Source organism: Mya arenaria, chromosome 11 (genome assembly GCF_026914265.1).
Source record: "Mya arenaria isolate MELC-2E11 chromosome 11, ASM2691426v1".
Taxonomy (NCBI): domain Eukaryota; kingdom Metazoa; phylum Mollusca; class Bivalvia; order Myida; family Myidae; genus Mya; species Mya arenaria.
In genome coordinates, this window is record NC_069132.1 from 26,190,120 (window position 1) to 26,216,471 (window position 26,352).

Sequence of the window (26,352 nt, forward strand, 5' to 3'; positions counted from 1 at the left end):
ACGCAGTCAGTTGTTTTCTGTGCGCTCGAAGAACATTGCTTTTAGTTCTGTCGAGAATTATAGTTTCGTGCGCTCACAGAACATTTCGATTGGTTCTGTGAGAAGAAACTTCGATTCACGGAGTTTAATTCCTAAAAGAGGTACATTTTACTATGTGTTAATTCTTAAATGATTTTAATTAAAATGCTAAATTCTTAGTGCGCTTTTTACGCGTACTTCAGTTATTTCTTATATTCATAATGAAAGTTATCTTTTTTAAATTTGTTTTAAGTATTTTAATAATTATTTCTTTCAGTTCGACGTAATCTATTGTAGTACATAATAAACGATCAAACTATATTGTGGTCTTCAGTCGCTCTTCTTACGACATTCGATAACGGGCCGTTATACTTACTGTTATATGTTTTCTTATCTCTGGAACCTTGAAAACATGCATTTCTAGTTTAATGGTATTTCGAGAGGTATATAATTCCACAGACGTTATCTGTTCTGGCCGTTAACAATAATTATCTACATTGTATGTATGCAGGGGCTTGTTGAATTCACGGTACACATGAGCAAGCTATCGGTATGTGAAGGTCTTCCGGAACTTTGTTCTCAATATGTAATGAGGGGTGTGAGCGGTGTCCCCTCCCTCAGAACAATTTTGAGGAATATAGACATGAAAGATTTACAGTCGAACCCCGTTGGCTCGAACTCAGGCCAAAGCACCAGCGAAAATACAAACGTACCTTGAGCCTCCAAAAATTCGTGCCAGCAAAATTGCTTACATCCAGTTTAAAGAAATAGGTCTTTTATATCCAATTCGAGCATACAAGTTATTTGAGCCAAGCGAGTTCGAGCCAACGGGGTTCGACTGTAATTTCAGGCATTCTACATGCAACCGTTCAGTCGAAAAAAAGTTTCATGTTAATAAATCACTTAAAACCTGATCTCGAGATAAAGGCATGACTGCGTGCGTGCGTTCGTGTGCGTGTGTGCGTGATCATGCGTTGTCAAGAGTGCGTCCGTCGCGGCGTGCTTTTTTGTATGACACGAGACGAAAATCGTCGGTTCCGTTCCATTCATAAATAATTTCATAAACATATTCATAACATACAACGAAGTATGTTATCGCTTTGATAGCCGGGACGCTATGATTAAATTTGGTAAGACATTGTCAAGCGGATTACCTGTAAGAAGCGCCACCTTTACAAAGTCGTTCGCGCAGTACAGTATATTTTTTTTCTCAAACTGTTGGCTGCCGCTGCAGCGTCTGTTGCAACTTTGAAGGTCAATTGCATGATATTTATCAATGCGTAGGTTGCTACTTAAGTGTAAGAAACGAAAATATCAAAAATTTAAGTTCAGTTTGTTTTTCAGTATTAGTTTTGACTTTTAAAAGAGCAGTTTCAGTGCATTTACAACTATTTGCATTAGATTGGAAATTCGGACATAATTTCGGATACTGTACATGTGGTATATAAATTATAATTATTTTAATTAAATTATTATTAATACACTGTAAATATACAGTATGGCAGTTTTTAAATATTACATATTGCATTATGTTTAAAGGCCTTCCCAAGTACAAGTTTTGTGGAAAGCTACATGTAATTTAATTTGAAATGTTTTATTAAGTTCAAGGTCTATTATTTTAATTTACTATTGATAGACTACCAGTGGTTGCATCAGAAAGCATGTTATGTTATATATCTATGGAAAAGTCTCAACTAGGCAAACAAAAAAGTGAAACAATTTTGAAAATCTGACCACCCAATCCAGAGTTATTGCCCTTGGCATGTTTTGGTAGTCAGAATTATCTACCAGATTTTATAAAAAAATAAAAACAAAAAATGTGCCTTTGTAGCAAGTCATTTTACTGGTTAGCGACCCCTTTTCGGTCGGAAATGGAGGTTTTTCCTATGTTACTTTTGAGACAAGATAGCTATTACGATAAAACTTTACACTCAGATAGGTTGGCCCTTCCGACAAAAACTGTGTAATTTGTTTTTAAAAATCACTTGCACCCCTATAATTTCGCTAAAATAAGCACCCTACTGTACCAATTATTCGCCCACCCCATAAAGTCGCTGTTCATACAATGTTTTGATATATTTCTCTCTAAACTATATCTTTAAACATTTTTATTTTATTTGACAAGTCTAGCGACCGTTTAAAACGACAATTGATCAATAAATATAATATGTTAACTATTACATACTGTTTATGTATGTTTAAAATGATACAGCACCTACTCGGTAAGCCACCTCTGCAGAAATAGAAAAAGCTACCGGGATTCCTTCTTAAAACATGACCTACACTATGTATGGTTATTTATAGACTTCCGAAGAGGGACAACGCATGTCCGTACAAGAATGTAATCATTAATTCAAATTTGAGTTGCTTCCCTTAGACGAAAAATTCAGCGATTACCTCACCGTTTTCAGGTTTTACCATTTGCTTTTTCTAAAACTGAACGTAAAATACAGCAATTAATGGTATTTGTATAATTTAACACCGGTTTTTACTTTATAATGACAAATCAATAATGTCGTCTGATAGTGCAAGGTATAATGAAAATTTAAAAATCCTTACAGGGCCTCATGCAAATGAGCGCGCGCGTGATGACGTAATCCCCGCATTCAACTTACAAGGTCAGAAGTGTAAACAATGTTTATTTTGGTCAAATTCCACATACTGCTTACATGAACGCAAAAAACAGCTGATATCTGTCAAAAATGATACTGCAATGAAACGCCAGACTGATTTGTGTAAAATATTTCGTTTTGACTGCTTTTAACTGGGTGGGCGAAAAAGTGGTACGGGCGAATAATAGGTCGCTAACCAGTAGAGGTCTCATTGAAACGTATGTTTAAATGAAACAATTACACAAATTGTATGAACATGTGCAGAGTTGATAACATAAGAAACCCAGGGTAGTGCTATGAAGTATTGTGTTAATCGTCGGAAATGTTTGGCCAACCTTCATTCAACTTTTATGTAGTCGGTCAATAGCTATTCATAGCTAATGATTTCTCTGTTATGTCATACCGACTAAAAATAAAATTTGATTTGATTTAAAAACGAATAAACTCTCAACTATTCAACATTTTATTTTGGAAAGCCCACTGTTATATATATATATATATATATATATATATATATATATATATATATATATATAAATGCTTTTATAATAACGTCACCCTGTGGATAAGCAAAAGCTTATGGAAAATTGAAAATGTGGGAGACACGGGGCCAATTATAGAAATGAACACTGTGTGCAATATGCTTATATGGCAGGGTAAAAGGAAAATAAGATTAATAAAATGTGCATGGTATGGAAAAATCGCGTCAAAAACTAAAACAAAAACACCGTGTAGTTGGTAGTGAACTATTGTAATGTTAGTCGTATAGGGCACTTCCAACAACCTTGCTGTTGAGCCTAAGCTTTTATAACAACGGTGTTGAACACAGTTGTGATGTTGACAGTGGTTTCAGGGGCATACACTCTTTTTTTCGCTTTAATATTGTCAGAAGTAATTTGGTATTGCATGCATGTAATGGGGTGGTATAAATTAAATGGGCGGTACCGGAACCTGTACTGGTCGGTACATCCTGGTTAATGGGGTTCCAGGCTGGTCCCTAAATGGTACAAAAGGGAAGAGTGCTGTGTCAGCTGTATTTTGGCATTTCCAACAGCCTTGCTGTAAGGCAAGCTTTTATAGCAATGCGGTTGTGGTGTCAACTGCAGGTCAAAATGAACACAGTTCAAATCCCTGTTTGGGCATTCAGACTTTCTTTCCCTTTACTAGTAAAGCATAATTGAGGAAAGTAAAACATACATTCTTTGCAACATGTTTTGTAAATTGAGCATCTTAGTGACTGTATGTAACATTACAAGTTCCATCATCATAGTTGTATCACACTTGATGAGGACCTAATATAATTGTGCATCAAACAATTAACAAAGTTTCGGTGGGAATTTGTTGACTATAGGTCACTTTCATATTACTTCTCTTTGATTGGAAAATATTTTTTTTTAGTTTTATAAACAGCCAAACAAAACGGATCGTGGATGACCCTGGGTTGTCTTGATGTCAATGATGTTCACATTCATGTATGTTTATCATGCAATTGTAAATGAACTATATATTTTAGATGTGTACATAAAAAAATATGTAAAACATGACTGGATCTTTTATTGTTAATTCTATTCCAATGGACATTGACAAAGACTTCTGCTCATGGTAATTAGGTCACCGTTCTAAAGGTTTATGATGTGAACATTTATTTTTGGCATTACAGTCGAAACCCGTTTGCTCGATATCCCAGGGACTGGCCAAAGTACTTCAATGGACTTAAAACAGCAGATCTTTCCCTAACAGGCAGGATTTTGACTTGGCCAGATACTTTGCTTACAGCTGTTCTGTCCGTTGTACTTGACCTTTATTGGCCAAAACATTGTGTCTCTTAAGGGAATCACTCAAGCTTTAGATTTTTGATGTATACATTAAGACATCAAGGTCAAATCATAAATATTCCCTGCTTACAGCATACAGTAAGCCCCATTTTGGAGGTTGTTGACGTCTTTCAGCCTGCAATGAAGCAAACAAATGACAAATCTGAAATCTACTTTTTTGCTGGCATTATGTAATTCTGTTATAATTTGTATAACAAATACAAACCATAAATGTCCTATTGAGCATGCATGCCCCAATACATGTGCCAGAGGTCCTTTTGTGGGTCTATTTTCTGATTCTGTGGCATGAACAATGCTTATTTTGTAAATAATTGTTCCAATATTGTACCTATTTAAAACTATATGCTTTAATTTCAAGATCACCAGCTCTTTGTCATGTTTTGATTTGTCATGTATGTTCGTTATTCATGTCGGATAATAGCTCATTGAGCATATTATGGTTCTTGTAATAGCGTATACCCTACTTTAAATAAAGATTCTTGTATCTTGTTATCTTAACTCTAAAAAAGCAATTTTCGAGATGAAATGCATTCTATCCACTCAAATTATAGACCACTTTCTCAGGGTGCTGTCTTCATGCATAACTACACAGTAAACCCATATCCTGTTGTATACAATGGAAGGTGCAGACGATAAATGTCACGTGATATCACGGGTTTGCAGATATTTTAAATAATTTATGAAAAATTTGCCCTTTCCAAGACAAAAAATAAAAAAGTTGTAAAAATGGTAAATCTGTGAGAGTGCAGCTTTAAAAGAGATAAAAAGGTCTAACTCAACTGTTCCGGACAATTTTATCCATGTTTATTAAATACTTTTTACTGGCTTTTGATATTGAAATTTGCAACATTTTCTACGCATTGAGAACATACCTTACTCATGCCAAAAGTTGTGTATTGAAGTCTGTTCAGTAGACCATTTTATTGAATCACACACCAGGTTATGTTACCAAGATGTGTATAAAGCTACTATATACATTATACAGAATACTGATCGCTGATAGGTAATTTGTGAGTAAAATCTAGGATTGGGCAATTGTGACAAGTCAGAGTACTCGGTATTTCATTTTTTTGCATGACTGATCGTCAAATTTAGCAGATTTTAATATTTGCGAAATGGGGAAAACTGGTTCTTATTTAGACTGCAGGGTTCTTAAAAAAACATGTCCCTGGCAGGTTTAATAGGACATTTACCATGTGTAAAAAATTAGCTTTTATTGGGTGCACATGCTCCATTCTCAATTTACAGAGTTTGACAAACATGATGTTATATGATTTAAAGACACACTATTTCTCATGTGAAGGGATAATGAGCATCTGCAGTTTAGTCTGGTGGTAATATTGATAGTATTATGTATTCTATTTTTATCCCAAGCACATTTTCAATGAATAACTAAGTTATATTCTTCAAAACTATCATAGTTCACCACTGACTCTTCCATTCAGGGCTAGAAAACATTTTCCTTTTGTTGTTTTTATTTCTTATCTATGATGAAATTATTTTCACTTGAGTGTTCATGTTAAGTGTTAATCGTGTATTTTTATAAAAGTGTTTCAATTGATACATGTATGGAGTTAAGCGATTAGGAAGTTTTGGTATCTGAAGTAAAGAAGTCAGATGTTCTTTAAGAGCAGACAATCATTTGGTTAGATGAGAAGTTTAAATAAATTAAGTCAAGTTAAATGCCATAAAGTCACTTGATGATGATGAATTTAACTTTTACTTTTATACATGTAATACAAACTTTTAACGGCTTAAAAGTCATTTGCGCACATTAAATGTCATATTTTGAATGTTGAATCCATGTTGAGATGTAATTCAAAAGCTAACAGAATTTTTATGTTGCATGGATGATCAAGTTACTAAAGCTTTGAACACAATTTTGTAGAGACAAACATATTTTAATTGTTAATGCAAGCTTCATATCTGTAAGATAAGATGTCGTTGACCACTCTTAAGTGATAAGTTAACCAGGACTAATCATTTCAGAAACTTGGATTAGAGTCCCCTGACCCGGGCCCTCTGACTTAAAGGGACTAGACACCCAATGACATGATTGCAAGAAAAAAAGAAAATTGTCAAAAAATTACATTAAATTGATATCATTGTGTACATTACAACGTATTTTTCCCATTCGAAATTTACGGGGTTTGCCTACCACTAAATCCCAGCATCGGTATATGTATCTGTACTAATCACAGTACCTTCTCATGCTAAACATACACACTATAAACTGGGAAACCAGTATGCACTAATTTTAAAGAGGTAAACTCAGCCGAGACAGCGATAAATAGTATTTTAATCATGTTAAATAATGTATTATCGGCCTCACACTAGCTAGTGAAGGTATTTCTATGATTGTTTGAGGAAATACTGTTTTTACTGATTTTGGGACCATCTTGTGTCTAGTCCCTTTAAATCCAATACCCTTACCACTCAATCATTGCCACTTATGGCCACATTGCCGAAACAGAGGATATACTAAGGATTAGTAATTGCACATGTGTACAAAAAGCCATAGCTTTTAGTGGGACTGCCTAGGACTAAGGTGATTACAGAATATTTTGGTCCTACTGACACCTTTAGTTTACGCTGAACAACAAATTGTTCTAATCAATGATGAATATTATAATATATGATGTTTGCTGCGAAAAAGTGTCCTCTGGAGGCATTCACATTACCATCAAAAACAAAATTTAAACAAGAGATTGGATAATAATACGAAAAAAATAACAATGTGTTAAATTTGAATTAGAGATAATTTTCAATCTTTTTTTTATTTTTATCAAAATATCACTGTTATCCGATAATGAGGCACAATATATTGCAAAAATAAACATGCAAATTTTATCTCTGCAGGACTCATTATCGTTGACAATGTCACATTTGTATGAATCTACTAGACTTTAAACTTACCTTTGCAGCTGCTGTGAGTTAGACAACCATGGATTCTGAAGATGTATTGAGAGTTTTAGACAGTGGAAAACACAACATCTTTCAGTGGCTGACCTTTTTCAAACTGGGATTCGTCTACTTACGGGGATGTTGGCATGTCCTTGCTATCATTTTTATGGGTATGTTGCATTATCAGTCCATTGAAAAGATTCTTAAGTTTTAAAAGGAATGATTTTAAATTACATTTGAAATTACTTTTTGAATATTGTTTCATGGTCAAAATGTTTCAAACCATTTTTACTTTCCTCTACTACATAATAAAAACAATATATTCACATCTCTAAACATGTTAAGGTCCATGCAATTTATATAGTAAAAAAATTGCCATAATGAATCATAGGCATTATTTGTAGAAAAACCAGTAGAATACACCTTTTAGGAATGACCAGCATATATGTGACAAATAAATTCATGCATGTTCGATTTATAACCGAAAACATTACAACCTTTTCACTTTTGCTTCCCTGACCCTCATCAATCGATAATTTCCATGTACAATTTTTGGTAATGACTGAACGATACTGAGATTTAATTTATGCATACCATGTGACTATAGGAAATCGCCGTCCGTCTTTTTTGCTTTATACCGTACATGAACACAATTTATCTTTTTTCAATACCGTATGATAATTTGTGTGTTGAAAAATAAACACTCGAATTGAATACAACTGCAAGCAGCCCGCTTTTGGTGAAGAAATCAGGTATTATTAATAAAAAAATACCATGTAGGAGCATATAATTAGGTGAAATAAACCATATCATATGTGCCTTATTTAAATGGGTTTTCATTTATGCCATTCTTCAGGGGTTTGGAATATTTAAAGTCATTTGACATCCAATCTTGCAATATCAGTGTGTGTATACCATGTGATAAATTAAGTCATAAATACAACGTCTGAAGGCAATATTTTGCTTCAAATGAAGACATTAAACAAAGATAACTTCAATATTTCTTCACCATTTTAAATGAAACATAGCGCAGTCTACACCGCTTACGGAGCCTGCCCTTCGGTCTTGGAACAGAGTTTGCTTGAGAGTTTAATTTTTTAAAACACTGAGACAAACATTTTTACAATACGGTCGTCGGACGGAGCACGGTCAAAACATTAGTTTGGAAACAGGCGTGTTGAAGAGTTTGATGAAACTTATCACCTTATCAAACTTAGGTAATAAAATGAAGGAGGGGCTCTTGAAGTGGCATAGACTGTCCTTTGTTTTTTTAAATTGGTGTAGTAAATGAAAAGTTATCTTTGATTTAAGTCATCATTTTAAGCAAAATGTTGCCTTCTGACGTAGCATATATGACGCAATTTATCAGATGGTATACACACACTGAATATTATCCCCCACATACTCTAGGACTAATATATCTGACCTAGATATTTACTCCTGTATTCCTACCACTAGGTGCTGTTCCAAGCCACTGGTGTGCAAGACCTGAGGACACAAACTCCACCCATTACTACCCAGATGGAGAGTGTAGTGTAACCTTTGAACAAGGTGGAACAAATGTCACTGAAGAGTGCTCTTATGGATATGAGTATGGGAAAGAGTTTGACTCCACTATTGCCACTGATGTGAGTAAGAGGTGGAGTAATACTGTTGTCATAGCCTTGATGTTGTCATGCAAAATATTTAATGTTTGCTATAACTTAGGCCAAAAAAATTAATTGTGTGGTTCGGGTCACCCGACCCTACCTGGAAAATATCGCCGACCCTACTGTTTTTTAGGTGCGACACTCCAGAACGTTGGGAGATTAAGTTCATAACACCGAAGATGAGTTTCGAAGATGTAGAGATAATGTTTTTGTTCGAGCCGGGATTTGTATCAGAGATTGACCCCAATAATATACCCCACTAGGCATGACCCTTTTCACCTGTCATGTTGTCAGATGCAATCATAAAAAAATAGTTTAAATAAAATAGCAGCAGGGCAAACATACTACTAGTATCTATATAAAAAGGAAATATAAACTACTGGGAGTTCTGACATAGGCTGGTGCCTGACAAAATGTGACTTTCTTTTAAACTCGGACTGAAACCTGGGTCTGTTGCCATTTGTACAGTTTATAAATTATTCCTAACTTTACTTAGCATGTCAGTATTGTCACAATTAATTATCAATGTTTTTCTTCCTGAAGAAGGTGTGTGACGAATGACAACAAAACTATCAATGACACACCACCTAACTGCAGCGATGCTCAGCAATGTCCTTATATAACTGAAATTCTGTTGAAAAAGGACGAAAACAAAGCAAACAAACCTTTAGCAAACTAAAAAAAAAAAAAAAAAAAAAAAAAATCCCCGACTTACCCTACCTATTCTTGGGGACCATGTTACCCGAACCACATAATAATTTTTTTTAGGCCTTATTATAAATCATATGTTGATGGTACAAGTTAGTGTTTAGAAATAATACAATTTATTATATGCTTTCTGGTGGTTTATAGAGATTAATCAGTGAAATATAATTTAATATATCACTGTTTTAAACAGTGTTAAGTATAAATTTGATACTTTTCACTGTATTTAAGCCCTTTTTCACGTCTAAATCAAATTTCAGGGCGTACAGGGCTGGGACACAATTCAACGACTTTGTTTCCCAAATTACTACATTTGAATACAATTTGGCGCACTCTTCTGAAAAAATGCAATTCAATGACAGTTATTATCCTTTTTTATGCTAAGCAAAATTGTTTACTTCATTGTATGATAGCAATATATTTCACCTGGTGAACACAAAAAGTGAATATACACTCCTGGCTGTGCCTCTCGTGAAATATAGCTTATGGTGCTCACTCAGCGAAATAAATAACAATCTTACACTGAAACAAACAATGATCCTCCATGGACAACGCCAGTAGCCAAACAAAGAAGACCCTGTTAAGAGGCACAAGGCTTAAGCCGAATAGACATTAAACCAGTTACACACAACTTTTCAAAACAATGCAGAAAGGCTAAACGTGCATCAAAATAACTTATTTTAAATGTTGGAGCTTCTGCCTTGACATTTGTCAGCAAATATTTTATTTATCAGTTTATAAGTACACAACCACAACATGAACATGTATGAGGGCTGTTCATAAAGTTTGTGGACAGGCTTTGTATTTTCAACTAACACTTACCATTTTCTGATCATTTAAGAAACAGATTTTTTTAGATATGACAGTGTCATATTCTAGTCAATGTTGCTAAGGAAACTAAGGCTTTATAACACTTAAGCATAGAATTATAAATAAAAAAAACTATTATGATCTTTCTTTCAGTTTGACTTGGTATGCAAAAATGATTACCAGGTTGACCTCAGTACCACAATTTACATGATAGGCAGTGCCCTTGGTGCCATACTCATAACCCCGCTGTCCGACAAATATGGCCGAAAAAAAGTGCTTCTTGTGTCGCTGTGGATACAGGGAGTTTTCGGAATAGGTGTTGCCTTTGTTCAAAGCTATATTGCTTTTGTGATCACAAGATTTGTGGTGGCCCTTTTGAACATGGTAAGTAAGATTTTTGTTATTATGAACGTATTCTTATGTGTAATTTATCTGAAAATTACGAGTATATTTCAGTGGTTTGTTCTAAGGATTTGGTACTTTCAGAACTTTGTGTGTAATAAACTTAAAGCTGCACTCTCACAGATTTACCAGTTTTCAAACTTTTTTATTTTTTGTATTGGAATTCGCAAATTTTTGCGTACATATCCGCAAACCAGTGTTGAAAGAATGCTGACAAAATATCAGATCGCAGATTTTCATATTTCCATTCCAAATTTACTGTTTTATGGCTTAAACTGTTATTAACGGATTAAGAAATATGCATACAACATCAATTTTGGATACAACATCAATTTTGGAGCGGAAATATGAAAAACTGCGATCTGATATTTTGTCATCAGTATTTTATCACTGGTTTGCAGATATTTGCGCAAAAAATTGCTCGTTCCAAGACAAAAAAAAAAAATAGAAAAAAAGTTGTCAAAACGGCTTTAACAAATTAGACAAAATATAAACATTATTGAAAATCCTGACCACCAAAGTCCGCCATACACCTGGGATCTATCATAATGGGAACTTCCTATTTCCTGGTCCCGGTCTCATCTTGTCTCTGTGTGCAATGGTATGTAGTAGCTATTGGCCGTGATTGAGAAGGTGCAAATGACCGGGGATAATAGGGTTACAGTGTAATAAGGTCCTTCAGAGAACAAAACAGAATATAAGAAAGCGGAACAAAATCATTTCACCATTTGTTTCATATTTTATATCAATAAAACAATAATAAATTGCATTGGCCATTTTCTGAACTTAATATTATCTGTTAAACTAATGCACTGCTGCCAGAAGGACAAATACAAGTTTAACTTGAATTCATAACTCCTCAACTCCTAAAACAACATTAAGAACTAGCCAATAACTATACTTGCTATCATCTAACTTGTAGGTTTGTTGGTCATAACCTTGAATTACCCCAGAGAAATATATTTAATGAGAAATGACTAATTTAGTTTGCCATTGAGTGGGTGGGGGGGGGGGGGGCATACATGTGCTCTAATAATGGTTATCCGTCTGACAAGGCCCAATCGGGGATATTTGTCACGTACCTGTGACAGTTCTTGTTTATAATTTTATTCATAAATAATATTAATATGCAAACATTATTATTATTATTAAGATGCACTCTAACTCCTAAATAAGATTTAACACAATTTATAAAAATGTTTAATTATACCAAAAAGGATGAATGAAAGTCAAAAACAATGGCTCATATGAAGGATACCAAGTTTAATTTGAAAGAAAGGTGCAGAGAACTCAGTATTTCTACCTTATGAGACGATAGTGGAGCACAGTAAATCTTTTAGCATTCACCAATCATTTAAAAAAAAATTGCGTTTTCAGCTATAAAATACTAGTTATTGATATTTTCCATGAGTGCAAATTTTCCATATTGATTTTGAATAAGAGTGTCACTTTAATAAATTTGCCTCTTCTTTACCTCATTATTTTTATGTCCATGTATATAATAATGTAGACGTATTTGCTATGTTTAAACACTGAACGTTTGGCATTTTAACAGGCTATAGCATTGATAGCTTATGTGATGATAACAGAATTGTTTACGACCAAGAAAAGGACCCTTCCATCTGTAGGTGTAAACTTCTTCTGGTCATGGGGCATCATGACTCTTGCCTTATTTGGTTACCTAATTAGGGACTGGAGGCACATGCAGATACTTATTACTGTGCCAAATTTTATCACAGTGCTTTATATTTGGTAATTATCAATTACATAATCTTGATTTAGTTTAAATTTAATAGCATAATTTATGTAGAATATCATTTAATGGATTCAATTAAGCAGAGATACATGTATTATGGTATCTTCCACGAATATAAAAAACACTTCATTAATGCAATTAAGCTGATGTATAACATACAAATGCTACCAAATTATGTTTGTACTGTTGCTTTTTGTTTTATGTTCATTTTATAAACCATTTTATTGCATGCATTTTTCTAGGTTTTTACCAGAGTCAATACACTGGCTCTTGACCAACAAAAGATGGAAATTGCTCCGCAAAACGGTCAAAAGTGCGGCAAAAACAAACAGTATTACCATTTCAGAGGACTTCTTTAGACATATGAATGAAGGTAGCCAAGATTATAAAGGTTATCAAATATATGTAAAACTTTGTAATTCATTGTTTATTGTTAATACTAGCTGATTGTAACATAGGTTCAGTTTCATGAATATAATTGATAATGTATGTGTAGAGATCTAGAAAGCTATATTTAATGCACCCACAACCCGACTAATTGAAGATCTGTACACATGTGTTTCACGCAAGTGTACTCCTTCAATCAAGAGGGTTGTGGGGGTTTGGTTTGTTTCTTTCCATGTTATTTAGGACAACATTAATGCATGAAAAGCGTTGTTATTTATCTGCATGAAAGTTATTGTGCGGTTGAATTCTGCCTACTTGTCACCTTACTGATATTGGTGAAAGACAAAAAAAAAACACGCTCTCCAACATTTAGGACGACACTATGAAATATACTTTTTATACGCCCATCGTACGATGGCCGTATTATGGGAACACCCATGGCGGGCGGGCGGGCGGCGGGCGGGCGGCTCCACAATGTTGTCCGCTCTCTAACTTGAACATTTCTCATCCAATTTCCACCAAACTTCATGAAAGTGTTTGTTGGTGAAATATCTAGGTCAAGTTCGATAACCAGCTTAATCGCTTTAGGCACTCCAGAGTTATGGCCCCCTGAATTTGTCAAAATTGGCCATTTTAGCTTTGTCCGCTCTCTAACTTGATCATTTCTCATCCAATTTCCACCAAACGTCATGAAAGTGTTTGTTGGTGAAATATCTCGGTCAAGTTCAATCACCAGCCAAATTGCTTTAGGCACTCAAGAGTTATGGCCCCCTGAATTTGTCAAAATTGTCCATTTTAGCTTTGTCCGCTCTCTAACTTGAACATTTCTCATCCAATTTCCACCAAACTTCATGAAAGTGTTTGTTGGTGAAATATCTAGGTCAAGTTCGATAACCAGCCTAATCGCTTTAGGCACTCCAGAGTTATGGCCCCCTGAATTTATCAAAATTGGCCATTTTAGCTTTGTCTACTCTCAAACTTGAACAGTTTTTATCCGAATTTCACCAAACTTGCTACTATAAATGTTTGTTGGTATATATTCTTGGCAAAGTTCTATAACCAGCCAGGCTCTTCAGGATTATGGCCCTTGAATTGGTCAAAATTTGCCATTTTTGCTTTGTCCACTGTCTAATTTGAACAGTTATCATCTGATAAGAACCTATGAAAATTATAGACATTTTAGCACCTTTTGACTCGAAACCCTCGAATTAAAATAAATTTTTTCTACTGTTAATGCCATATTGTGCCAAATCATTTGCTTCTTGAAAAGCTTGCTTCTCAAAGGGCCAATGTGACAGTAAGTTGTCTTAGAATCCAAAAAATTATTGATGGGCGTATTTTGTGAGTGTCACTCTTGTTCTTTATATGTAAAACCTAAAATTTTGTCATTAAATATTTTTTAAGCGGAAACTTGTCCGTCCAGAAGTATTGAACAGGTTGAAGTTGATACATTTGTAAAACAAGGCACAGAACAGCATGTTGAAACCAAGGATGTCAAACCAATGGATGGCCAAACTAAAGCAGTCACTATACTGGACCTGTTTAAGACCCCAAAGATCAGAAGATACACCATTGTGATGTTTTATTTATGGTAAGGCCTAAAAAAAATAAAATTGTTTGGTGAGGGTTACATCCTTTTCAAAAATAGGTAGGGTAGGTAGGCTTTTTATGCCCCCGAAGGTGGGCATATTAAAATCGCACCGTCCGTCCGTCCATCCGTCCGTCCGTGTGTCCGGCTCAATAACTCGTGTCCGTGCTGTAACTTTCCCTTGTATGGACAGATTTTAAAATAACTTGCCACATGTGTTCCACATACCAAGACGACGTGTCGCGTGCAAGACCCGTGCCCCTACCTCAAAGGTCAAGGTCACACTTATTCTTTATTCACAATGGAGTGCTGCATTTAGGACAAAGAGTATAGGTTGTCGTGTCCGGGCTGTAACTATCCCTTGTATAGACAGATTTTAAAATAACTTGCCACATGTGTTCCACATACCAAGACAATGTGTCGCGTGCAAGACCCGTGTCCCTACCTCAAAGGTCAAGGTCACACTTAGTCTTTATTCACAATGGAGTGCTGCATATAGGACATAGAGTATAGGTTGTCGTGTCCGGGCTGTAACTTTCCCTTGTACGGACAGATTTTAAAATAATTTGCCACATGTGTTCCACATACCAAGATGACGTGTCACGTGCAAGACCCGTGGCCCTACCTCAAAGGTCAAGGTCACACTTAGTCTTTATTCACAATGGAGTGCTGCATATAGGACATAGAGTATAGGTTGTCGTGTCCGGGCTGTAACTTTCCCATGTATGGACAGATTTTAAAACAACTTGCCACATGTGTTCCACATACCAAAACAACGTGTCGCGTGAACGACCCGTATCCCTACCTCTAAGGTCAAGGTCACACTTAGTCTGTATTCACAATGGAGTGCTGCATATAAAGACATAGAGTATAGGTTGTCGTGTCCGGGCTGTAACTTTCCCTTGTATGGACAGATTTTAAAATAACTTGCCACATGTGTTCCACATACCAAGATGACATGTCGCGTGCAAGGCCCGTGTCCCTACCTCTAAGGTCAAGGTCACACTTAGGTGTTTATTCACAACAGAGTGCTGCATATAAGGACATAGAGTATAAGTTGTCGTGTCCGGGCTGTAACTCTCCCTTGTATGGACAGATTTTAAAATAACTTTCCACATGTGTTCCACATACCAAGACGACGTGTCGCATGACAGACCCGTGTCCCTATCTCAAAGGTCAAGGTCACACTTGGGTGTTTATTCACAATGGAATGCTGCATATATAAGGACATAACAGTGTGGGTTGTCAACTATGGGTGGTATTTTTTATGTTTAGAGGCAATTAAAATAACTTGCCATATGTATTTGACATGTAAAGGCAAGATCAACTTTTCATGTACTGACCTTGTTCATAGGTCAATGTCACAATCGGGGGCATTCGTCACATACTGTGACAGCTCTTGTTATTTTTTTTTAGGATTTATATAAGAATGTCATTTTCATCATTGGAGAATGGTGTTAAAGTTATCTTCTGTATAAGCATTTAAGGTTTAAAACTACATATTGAAAAGAAATAAAAAGTTTTTCATTTTTTTGTTCAAACTGACTATAAAAATGGTAGGGTCGGCTCCTATTCCGTAGGTAGGGTCGGGTAACCTGAACCAAATGTTGTTGTTTTTTAGGCCTAAGCAGATTTAAAGTTGTTTTTTTTTCATGAAAGTTATTGAAGCAAATGATATATTTACCATCAAAAACGTGATCATAAATGAAAAAAGAGATGGCATTTAGATCATTAAAGAAATATCAACTGTACTACATGTACACAAGTATTAAACTGAAAGAAGTGAGAGTGGTCTAGTGGTATAGGAGTATGCCTCGCATCCAAGAGGTTGTGGGTTCCATCCCCACCAGGGTGAGAGCAGTCTAGTAGTATAGGTGTACGCCTCTCACTCGAGAGATTGTAGATTCGATCCCCACCAGGGTGAGAGTGGTCTAGTGGAATAGGTGTAAGACCCACATTCAAGAGATTGTGGGTTATATCCCCAACAGGGTGAGAGTGGTTTAGTGGAAAAGGTGTCTGCCTCATATCCACGAGGTTGTGAGTTTGATCCTCACAAGGTTGAGATTGGTTTAGTTGTCTGCCTCGCATCCAAGAGGTTGTGGGTTCAATCTCCGCCAGGGTGAGAGTGGTCTAGTGGTATAGGTGTCCAGCTTTGATCCTTGAGGTTATGGATTCCATCCCCTCCAGGGCGAGAGTGATCTAGTGGTAAACATGTCTGCCTAGCAACAAAAAGGTTATGGGTTCGTCCCAACAAGGGTGAGAGTGGCATAAGTGTCTGCCTTGCAACCAAAAGCTTGTGGGTCTGATCCCCACAAGGGTGAGAGTGGTCGAGTGGTTTAAGTGTACGACTCGCATTCATGAGGTTGTGGGTTTGATCCCCACGAGGGTGAGAGTGGTATCAGTGATATAGGTGTCTGCCTAGCATCCAAGAGGTTGTGGGTTTGATCCCCAGCAGGGTTAGAATGGTCTAGTGATATAGGTGTCTGCCTAGCATCCAAGAGGTTGTGGGTTTGATCCCCACGAGGGTCAGAGTGGTATCAGTGATATAGGTGTCTGCCTAGCATCCAAGAGGTTGTGGGTTTGATCCCCAGCAGGGTTAGAATGGTCTAGTGATATAGGTGTCTGCCTAGCATCCAAGAGGTTGTGGGTTTGATCCCCACGACGGTCAGAGTGGTATCAGTGATATAGGTGTCTGCCTAGCATCCAAGAGGTTGTGGGTTTGATCCCCAGCAGGGTTAGAATGGTCTAGTGGTATAGGTGTCTGCCTAGCATCCAAGAGGTTGTGGGTTTGATCCCCACGACGGTCAGAGTGGTATTAGTGGTATAGGTGTCTGCCTAGCACCCAAGAGGTTGTGGGTTTGATCCCCAGCAGGGTTAGAATGGTCTAGTGGTATAGGTGTCTGCCTTGCATCCAAGAGGTTGTGGGTCCGATCCCCACCAGGGTGGGAGTGGTCGAGTGGTTTAAGTGTCCGACACGCATTCATGAGGTTGTGGACAGTGTACTGGTATCTACTCTGGAATTGGACTCCAGCATGATTCAATATGCTTTCACCACATTTGAGCTGAAAGAAATTCTTTTCATTATATGTATAGCATTTTAAATTGCATTTTATTGTGCACTCTGTTTTGCAGGTTTGTGATAAGTTTAGCCTACTTTGGTATACTGTTTAGCACTCCAACATTACATGGAAATATGTTTGTGAATCTTGCAATAAGTGGAGCTGTTGAGATGCCAGCATGTCTCACGTGCATGTATGTCCTCGAAAGGTTAGTTCTTGTTTTTTTTGTTTTACACATGTATTCCTATTTAACAAACAAAATTTATTTTGTCATTGCATTCCACATGGAATAGACATTGATGAGAAATAGAATTCTTGACCAGCTGCTACCAATTAAACCTGCGTTCTTGGAGACAACTTGGGAAATACAGCATGATCAACTCGGCCACAAGCTGAAGATAAATTAATGTTAAATTTGTCAAATAAAAAGAAAATTAAAGACATATATGATGAAAGCTTAAGAAGAAAATGGAAAACTCAAACTTCACTTAGGAAGTCTAAACTTACACTTAAAAATCTAGCTTTACACAAAGGAAGTCTAACCGCATATTTCCAGACTTACTTGTCAGTTCTAGGTTCATAATATTCTTAAGTGGTGTTAAAGTAAAAAATATAAGTCCTGAGCTGAGACAATCTAGTGGCCATGATTATTGCTAAAATACATAAAAAACTATAAAACACATAAAACACACAACTAACACAGCATGAACACATTTTATGTACCGATTGATGATTAAGAAGTCTATAACTAGATCTCTATGTTGCTCTCTCAGTCTCTGCATCTCTCGCTCAGTGCACATGTTAGTCTGTCTGGTTGTAAAATAAGAAGGTGATTAAGTGCACAGAAGAATGTGGTATCTTCATGCCAAGAATACAAAATACACAGCCATGTTGAATTGAAAACAAAGCCATTACTACAAATTAAATATGAATAACAATTCAACTGCAATCATAAGCATTTAGAAATAATACCATGACTTAATTGAATTATCTTGAAAGTATTGCATCATAAGTGAAAATATGGCAGCTGTGCCTACCACAGAAGTCCGGTGAACAATAAATAATGACCATTAAAGGTCACATGAACCTTCAATCATCAAAGGTCTAATGGAGATAATCACAATATGATCACAGTTTAGACCTGGTTACACTTACACTTAGGCAACCATACCTTGCACTTAGAAGTCAGACCTTACACTGAGGAAATCTAGTCTTACACTCGGGAAATCCAACCTTAAACTTAGTATAGCCTTACACATAGCAAGTCCAGCCTTACAATGGGAAGGTCAAACCTTGAAGTCTAACCTTACACATAGCAAGTTCAGCCTTACAATGGGAAGGTCAAACCTTGAAATCTAACCTTACACATAGGAAGTCCAGCCTTACAATGGGGAGATCAAACCTTGAAGTCTAACCTTACACACCGCAAGTCCAGCCTTACAATGGGAAGGTCAAACCTTGAAGTCTAACTTTACACATAGGAAGTCCAGCCTTACAATGGGAAGCTCAAACCTTGAAGTCTAACTGTACACATAGGAAGTCCAGCCTTACAATGGGGAGGTCAAACCTTGAAGTCTAACTTTACACATAGCAAGTCCAGCCTTACAATGGGAAGGTCAAACCTTGAAGTCTAACTGTACACATAGCAAGTCCAGCCTTACAATGGGAAGGTCAAACCTTGAAGTCTAACTTTACACATAGCAAGTTCAGCCTTACAATGGGAAGGTCAAACCTTGAAATCTAACCTTACACATAGGAAGTCCAGCCTTACAATGGGGAGATCAAACCTTGAAGTCTAACCTTACACATAGCAAGTCCAGCCTTACAATGGGAAGGTCAAACCTTGAAGTCTAACTTTACACATAGGAAGTCCAGCCTTACAATGGGGAGGTCAAACCTTGAAGTCTAACCTTACACATAGGAAGTCCAGCCTTACAATGGGAAGGTCAAACCTTGAAGTCTAACTGTACACATAGCAAGTCCATCCTTACAATGGGGAGGTCAAACCTTGAAGTCTAACCTTACATATAGCAAGTCTAGCCTTACAATGGGGAGGTCAAACCTTGAAGTCTTACCTTACACATAGCAAGTCCAGCCTTACAATGGGGAGGTCAAACCTTGAAGTCTTACCTTACACATAGGAAGTCCATCCTTACAATGGGAAGGTCAAACCTTGAAGTCTAACTTTACACATAGCAAGTCCAGCCTTACAATGGGGAGGTCAAACCTTGAAGTCTAACCTTACACATAGCAAGTCCAGCCTTACAGTGGGAAGGTCAAACCTTGAAGTCTAACTGTACACATAGCAAGTCCAGCCTTACAATGGGAAGGTCAAACCTTGAAGTCTAACTGTACACATAGCAAGTCCAGCCTTACAATGGGGAGGTCAAACCTTGAAGTCTAACTGTACACATAGCAAGTCCAGCCTTACAATGGGAAGGTCAAACCTTGAAGTCTAACTATACACATAGCAAGTCCAGCCTTACAATGGGAAGGTCAAACCTTGAAGTCTAACTGTACACATAGCAAGTCCAGCCTTACAATGGGGAGGTCAAACCTTGAAGTCTAACCTTACACATAGGAAGTCCAGCCTTACAATGGGGAGGTCAAACCTTGAAGTCTAACCTTACACATAGGAAGTCCAGCCTTACAATGGGAAGGTCAAACCTTGAAGTCTAACTGTACATATAGCAAGTCCAGCCTTACAATGGGGAGGTCAAACCTTGAAGTCTAACCTTACACATAGCAAGTCCAGCCTTACAATGGGAAGGTCAAACCTTGAAGTCTAACCTTACACATAGGAAGTCCATCCTTACAATGGGAAGGTCAAACCTTGAAGTCTAACTGTACACATAGCAAGTCCAGCCTTACAATGGGGAGGTCAAACCTTGAAGTCTAACTGTACACATAGCAAGTCCAGCCTTACAATGGGAAAGTCAAACCTTGAAGTCTAACTGTACACTTAGGAAGTCCAGCCTTACAATGGGAAGGTCAAACCTTGAAGTCTAACTTTACACTTAGGAAGTCCAGCCTTACAATGGGAAGGTCAAACCTTGAAGTCTAACTGTACACATAGCAAGTCCAGCCTTACAATGGGAAGGTCAAACCTTGAAGTCTAACTGTACACATAGCAAGTCCAGCCTTACAATGGGGAGGTCAAACCTTGAAGTCTAACTGTACACATAGCAAGTACAGCCTTACAATGGGAAGGTCAAACCTTGAAGTCTAACTGTACACATAGCAAGTCCAGCCTTACAATGGGGAGGTCAAACCTTGAAGTCTAACTGTACATATAGCAAGTCCAGCCTTACAATGGGGAGGTCAAACCTTGGAAGTCTAACCTTACACATAGCAAGTCCAGCCTTACAATGGGGAGGTCAAACCTTGAAGTCTAACCTTACACATAGGAAGTCCATCCTTACAATGGGAAGGTCAAACCTTGAAGTCTAACTGTACACATAGCAAGTCCAGCCTTACAATGGGAAGGTCAAACCTTGAAGTCTAACTGTACACATAGCAAGTCCAGCCTTACAGTGGGGAGGTCAAACCTTGAAGTCTAACTGTACATAGCAAGTCCAGCCTTACAATGGGAAAGTCAAACCTTGAAGTCTAACTGTACATATAGCAAGTCCAGCCTTACAATGGGAAGGTCAAACCTTGAAGTATAACTTTACACTTGTGAAGTCCATGTTTATACTTTGAAAGTCCAACCTAACACTAAGAAAGTCTAGGCGCAAACTCACACTTAAGTAGTCTAACCTTATTACTATGAAGTCCAACCTCATACTTGGGATGTCCATCCTTACACATAGGGTTTATAACCATACACTTAAAAAGTCCAATGGGATGTCCATCCTTAACACTTGCAGGAGTCTTGCATTACACTTAGTTAGTCCGACCTTACTGGTACCAGGATGTTCAGCCTTATACTTGGGTAACGTTATAATAGTCACTGTCCACTTTTGTGTATTGTGATTTTGCTGTCAAATAATCATGAGTTATTTACAAATATAATACAGTATGTCATTGTGTTCTTATAACCTAAATATAGCTAAGTAACATTTCAAAATATTCAAAATATACACACTTGTTTTATTACTGTAGAACTGGTCGTCGGAAGCCGTTGGTATGTTTTATGCTGCTTTGTGGTGTGATGAATATTGTCACAATATTTGTGCCCGCTGAAACAGGTTAGTAAAAAAAGGATGTTTGTAATAGATAATAGGATTGTAGATCTGTTATAGAAGTAGGAAAACAATTGATAGTGCTGTTGTCGTCATCAGCAGCGTCAGACAATAAATTCATATCAACAACCTTTGGCAATATTATACACTAAAAGAGAAACATTAAAACTATACGCATTACACTTCATTCCGATGTTACCATAAATCTTGTTGAAACAGTTTTGAGTACATAAATTTGGCCTAAACAGTTGTTGAGTATGAACTTTATTCTGACTTAAAGGGACTGTACACCAGATTGGCACCATAAAAAGTTTATTTCTGTAACGAATGTCAGGACAATTATTTAATAGAATGTGTTACGCTTTGATATCATAATTTTAAAAAAAGAGTACCAAAATGTAAAAAAAAAAAAAGTGTCGGAGACCGAGTTGGAACCTGTGTCGCCAAAATTGAAGTCCAGCGTTGAATCCACTAAGCTACGACGGCTTTCGCTAACCGGGTGACATAATTAAGCTATGCGCCTAACTATGTAATATCACGTGATAACACCGACTAGCCAATCACGCATAAGGAATGAATTCTACTAGGTAGACATACCAAGTAATCTTTTTTAATGAAAAAACACGAAATATCTGCTGAACTTAAATAAATTGTAAACTATATGGTGCTTCAGTTAGTAAGTTTCAATGCATTGTACACATTAATACCAAGTTTATGACAGTTTTCGACAATTTTCTTTTTTTCTTGCAAATTGATCATCTGGTGCACAGTTGCTTTAAACAGTTGTTGAGTTTGAACATGACTCTGGCCTAAACAGTTGTTGAGTATGAACATAACTCTGGCCTAAACAGTTGTTGAGTATGAACATAACTCTGGCTTAAACAGTTGTTGAGTATGAACATGACTCTGGCCTAAACAGTTGTTGAGTATGAACATAACTCTGGCTTAAACAGTTGTTGGGCCTAAACAGTTGTTGAGTATGAACATATCTCTGGCTTAAACAGTTGTTGGGCCTAAACAGTTGTTGAGTATGAACATGACTCTGGCTTAAACAGTTGTTGAGTATGAACATAACTCTGGCCTAAACAGTTGTTGAGTATGAACATAACTCTGGCTTAAACAGTTGTTGAGTATGAACATGACTCTGGCTTAAACAGTTGTTGAGTATGAACATATCTCTGGCTTAAACAGTTGTTGGGCCTAAACAGTTGTTGAGTATGAACATATCTCTGGCTTAAACAGTTGTTGGGCCTAAACAGTTGTTGAGTATGAACATGACTTTGGCCTAAACAGTTGTTGAGTATGAACATAACTCTGGCCTAAACAGTTGTTGAGTATGAACATAACTCTGGCTTAAACAGTTGTTGAGTATGAACATGACTCTGGCTTAAACAGTTGTTGAGTATGAACATAACTCTGGCTTAAACAGTTGTTGAGTATGAACATAACTCTGGCCTAAACAGTTGTTGAGTATGAACATGACTCTGGCCTAAACAGTTGTTGAGTATGAACATGACTCTGGCTAAAACAGTTGTTGAGTATGAACATGACTCTGGCTTAAACAGTTGTTGAGTATGAACATGACTCTGGCCTAAACAGTTGTTGAGTATGAACATGACTCTGGCTTAAACAGTTGTTGAGTATGAACATAACTCTGGCCTAAACAGTTGTTGAGTATGAACATGACTCTGGCCTAAACAGTTGTTGAGTATGAACATGACTCTGGCCTAAACAGTTGTTGAGTATGAACATGACTCTGGCCTAAACAGTTGTTGAGTATGAACATGACTCTGGCTTAAACAGTTGTTGAGTATGAACATGACTCTGGCTTAAACAGTTGTTGAGTATGAACATGACTCTGGCTTAAACAGTTGTTGAGTATGAACATAACTCTGGCCTAAACAGTTTTTGAGTATGAACATGACTCTGGCTTAAACAGTTGTTGAGTATGAACATAACTCTGGCTTTGAGCAGTTGTTGAGTATGAACATGACTCTGGCTTAAACAGTTGTTGAGTATGAACATGACTCTGGCCTAAACAGTTGTTGAGTTATGTACATAACTCTGGCTTTGAGCAGTTGTTGAGTATGAACATGACTCTGGCTTAAACAGTTGTTGAGTATGAACATGACTCTGGCCTTAACAGTTGTTAAGTATGAACATGACTCTTGCTTAAACAGTTGTTGAGTATGAACATGACTCTGGCCTAAACAGTTGTTGAGTATGAACATGACTCTGGCTTAAACAGTTGTTGAGTATGAACATAACTCTGGCTTAAACAGTTGTTGAGTATGAACATAACTCTGGCCTAAACAGTTGTTGAGTATGAACATGACTCTGGCTAAAACAGTTGTTGAGTATGAACATGACTCTGGCTTAAACAGTTGTTGAGTATGAACATGACTCTGGCCTAAACAGTTGTTGAGTATGAACATGACTCTGGCCTAAACAGTTGTTGAGTATGAACATGACTCTGGCTTAAACAGTTGTTGAGTATGAACATGACTCTGGCTTAAACAGTTGTTGAGTATGAACATAACTCTGGCCTAAACAGTTTTTGAGTATGAACATGACTCTGGCTTAAACAGTTGTTGAGTATGAACATGACTCTGGCCTAAACAGTTGTTGAGTATGAACATGACTCTGGCCTAAACAGTTGTTGAGTATGAACAAAACTCTGGCCTAAACAGTTGTTGAGTATGAACATGACTCTGGCTTAAACAGTTGTTGAGTATGAACATGACTCTGGTCTAAACAGTTGTTGAGTATGAACAAAACTCTGGCCTAAACAGTTGTTGAGTATGAACATGACTCTGGCTTAAACAGTTGTTGAGTATGAACATGACTCTGGCCTAAACAGTTGTTAAGTATGAACATAACTCTTGCTTAAACAGTTGTTGAGTATGAACATGACTCTGGCCTAAACAGTTGTTAAGTATGAACATGACTCTGGCTTAAACAGTTGTTGAGTATGAACATGACTTAAGCCTAAACAGTTGTTGAGTATGAACATAACTCTGGCCTAAACAGTTGTTGAGTTATGTACATAACTCTGGCTTTGAACAGTTGTGCTATGCAAGGTGACCATTTTAGACATCCGCTGCCATTGTTGACACACATCATATTGGATATATCACAACTTCTTCATCTGATGCACACAATCAGAAATGTGGCTCATTGCTAGCACGCTCAAAACTTATCGTTAGTCTGGCATCTTCTTGTGCATTGAATGTAAAAATATTTCCTCCAGAAAGTTGTTAATTTTTATTTTTCAGCATCTGGCGTAAATTTACAGCCCTTGACAATCACATTCGCAATGATCGGCAAGTTTGGAATCACAGGGGCTTATTCTACAGTTTACCTTATGTCTGCTGAGATATTTCCAACTTCTGTTCGGTGAGAATTTGTTTTAAAGATTAAATGGTGTTCATTTGCAACACTTGCTATTATAACAAGCTTTAACTGGCAATTATAACTTGTGGACAGAAGGGACCAATGGAAGTCTGAGAAAGTTGATATTTTAATTATTAGATTATTTAATATGTCTAATATGATTATTTTATTGTGATTGCCGGCAATGAACAGAATCAATCAAACAGAAATTTTGTTTTCATTGATTATTTTGGATGTGTTTTAGTTTTTATGCTCCTGTTCATAGATCAGAAGAGAATGAATGATGAATTTACCGGAGTATAGGGGCGGATGGTCCAACAGTGTCCAGTGTGTTGTCCTCTCTATCACTTAAGAAGGCTTTGAGCATTCATCACCACATTTTGTCAGAATGTCTATTAGCATAATATCTTGGACAAGTTTGATAACCAGCCGTATTGCTCAGGCCACTAGATAGTTATCACTCTTTATTATCCCCCGCCGAATCGAAGGTTTCGGGAGGGGGATATTGTTTTGGCGTTGTCTGTCCATCCGTCATTCTGTCCGTCCGTCCTTACCATATCTTTGTAGGCATTGATCAGAAAATGTTCAAACTTGGTCAGAATGTTCCCCGTGATCAAATCTCGACCACTTGTAAAAGTGGGTCACATAGGGTCAAACACTAGGTCACTAGGTCAAATCTTTGGAACATACTAGAGGCATTATACATGGTCAAATAATCATAAAACTTAATCAGAATGTTTTCCTTGATGAAATCTTGGACTTATTTTAAACTGGGACACATATGATCGAAAATTAGGTCACTAGGTCAAATCTTAGATTAGAAAATTAGGTCACTAGGTCAAATCTTAGATTTTTTTGTCCGGTAATGGTAAGGATTGGTCGGATTATGTTCAAACTTGGTCATGATGTACCCCTTAATGAAATATGGACCGCTTGTAAAAGTGGGGTACATGGGGTCAAAAACTACATCAAATCTTAGAAAAATCTTTGAAACACATTAGAGGCATTATGTATTGTCTAATATTCATGAAACTTGATCTGAATGTTTTC

General features: G+C 36.9%; 1 protein-coding gene across 8 annotated transcripts in view; it reads left to right on the top strand.

Annotated features, from left to right (window-relative positions):
- The window catches only part of LOC128207748 (organic cation transporter protein-like), a 35,255-nt gene continuing 8,903 nt past the window's right edge, over positions 1–26,352 (top strand). The window contains exons 1-10 of one of the 8 annotated variants that reach the window (XM_052910865.1): positions 1–140; positions 7,390–7,539; positions 8,828–8,997; positions 10,687–10,917; positions 12,491–12,687; positions 12,934–13,064; positions 14,483–14,669; positions 17,799–17,933; positions 21,830–21,915; positions 25,185–25,305. In XM_052910865.1, coding sequence (XP_052766825.1) covers positions 7,410–7,539; positions 8,828–8,997; positions 10,687–10,917; positions 12,491–12,687; positions 12,934–13,064; positions 14,483–14,669; positions 17,799–17,933; positions 21,830–21,915; positions 25,185–25,305 — 1,388 coding nt within the window. In that variant the 5' untranslated portion in view covers positions 1–140; positions 7,390–7,409. The other 7 variants (XM_052910869.1, XM_052910864.1, XM_052910870.1 and 4 more) reach the window with 7 other exon arrangements.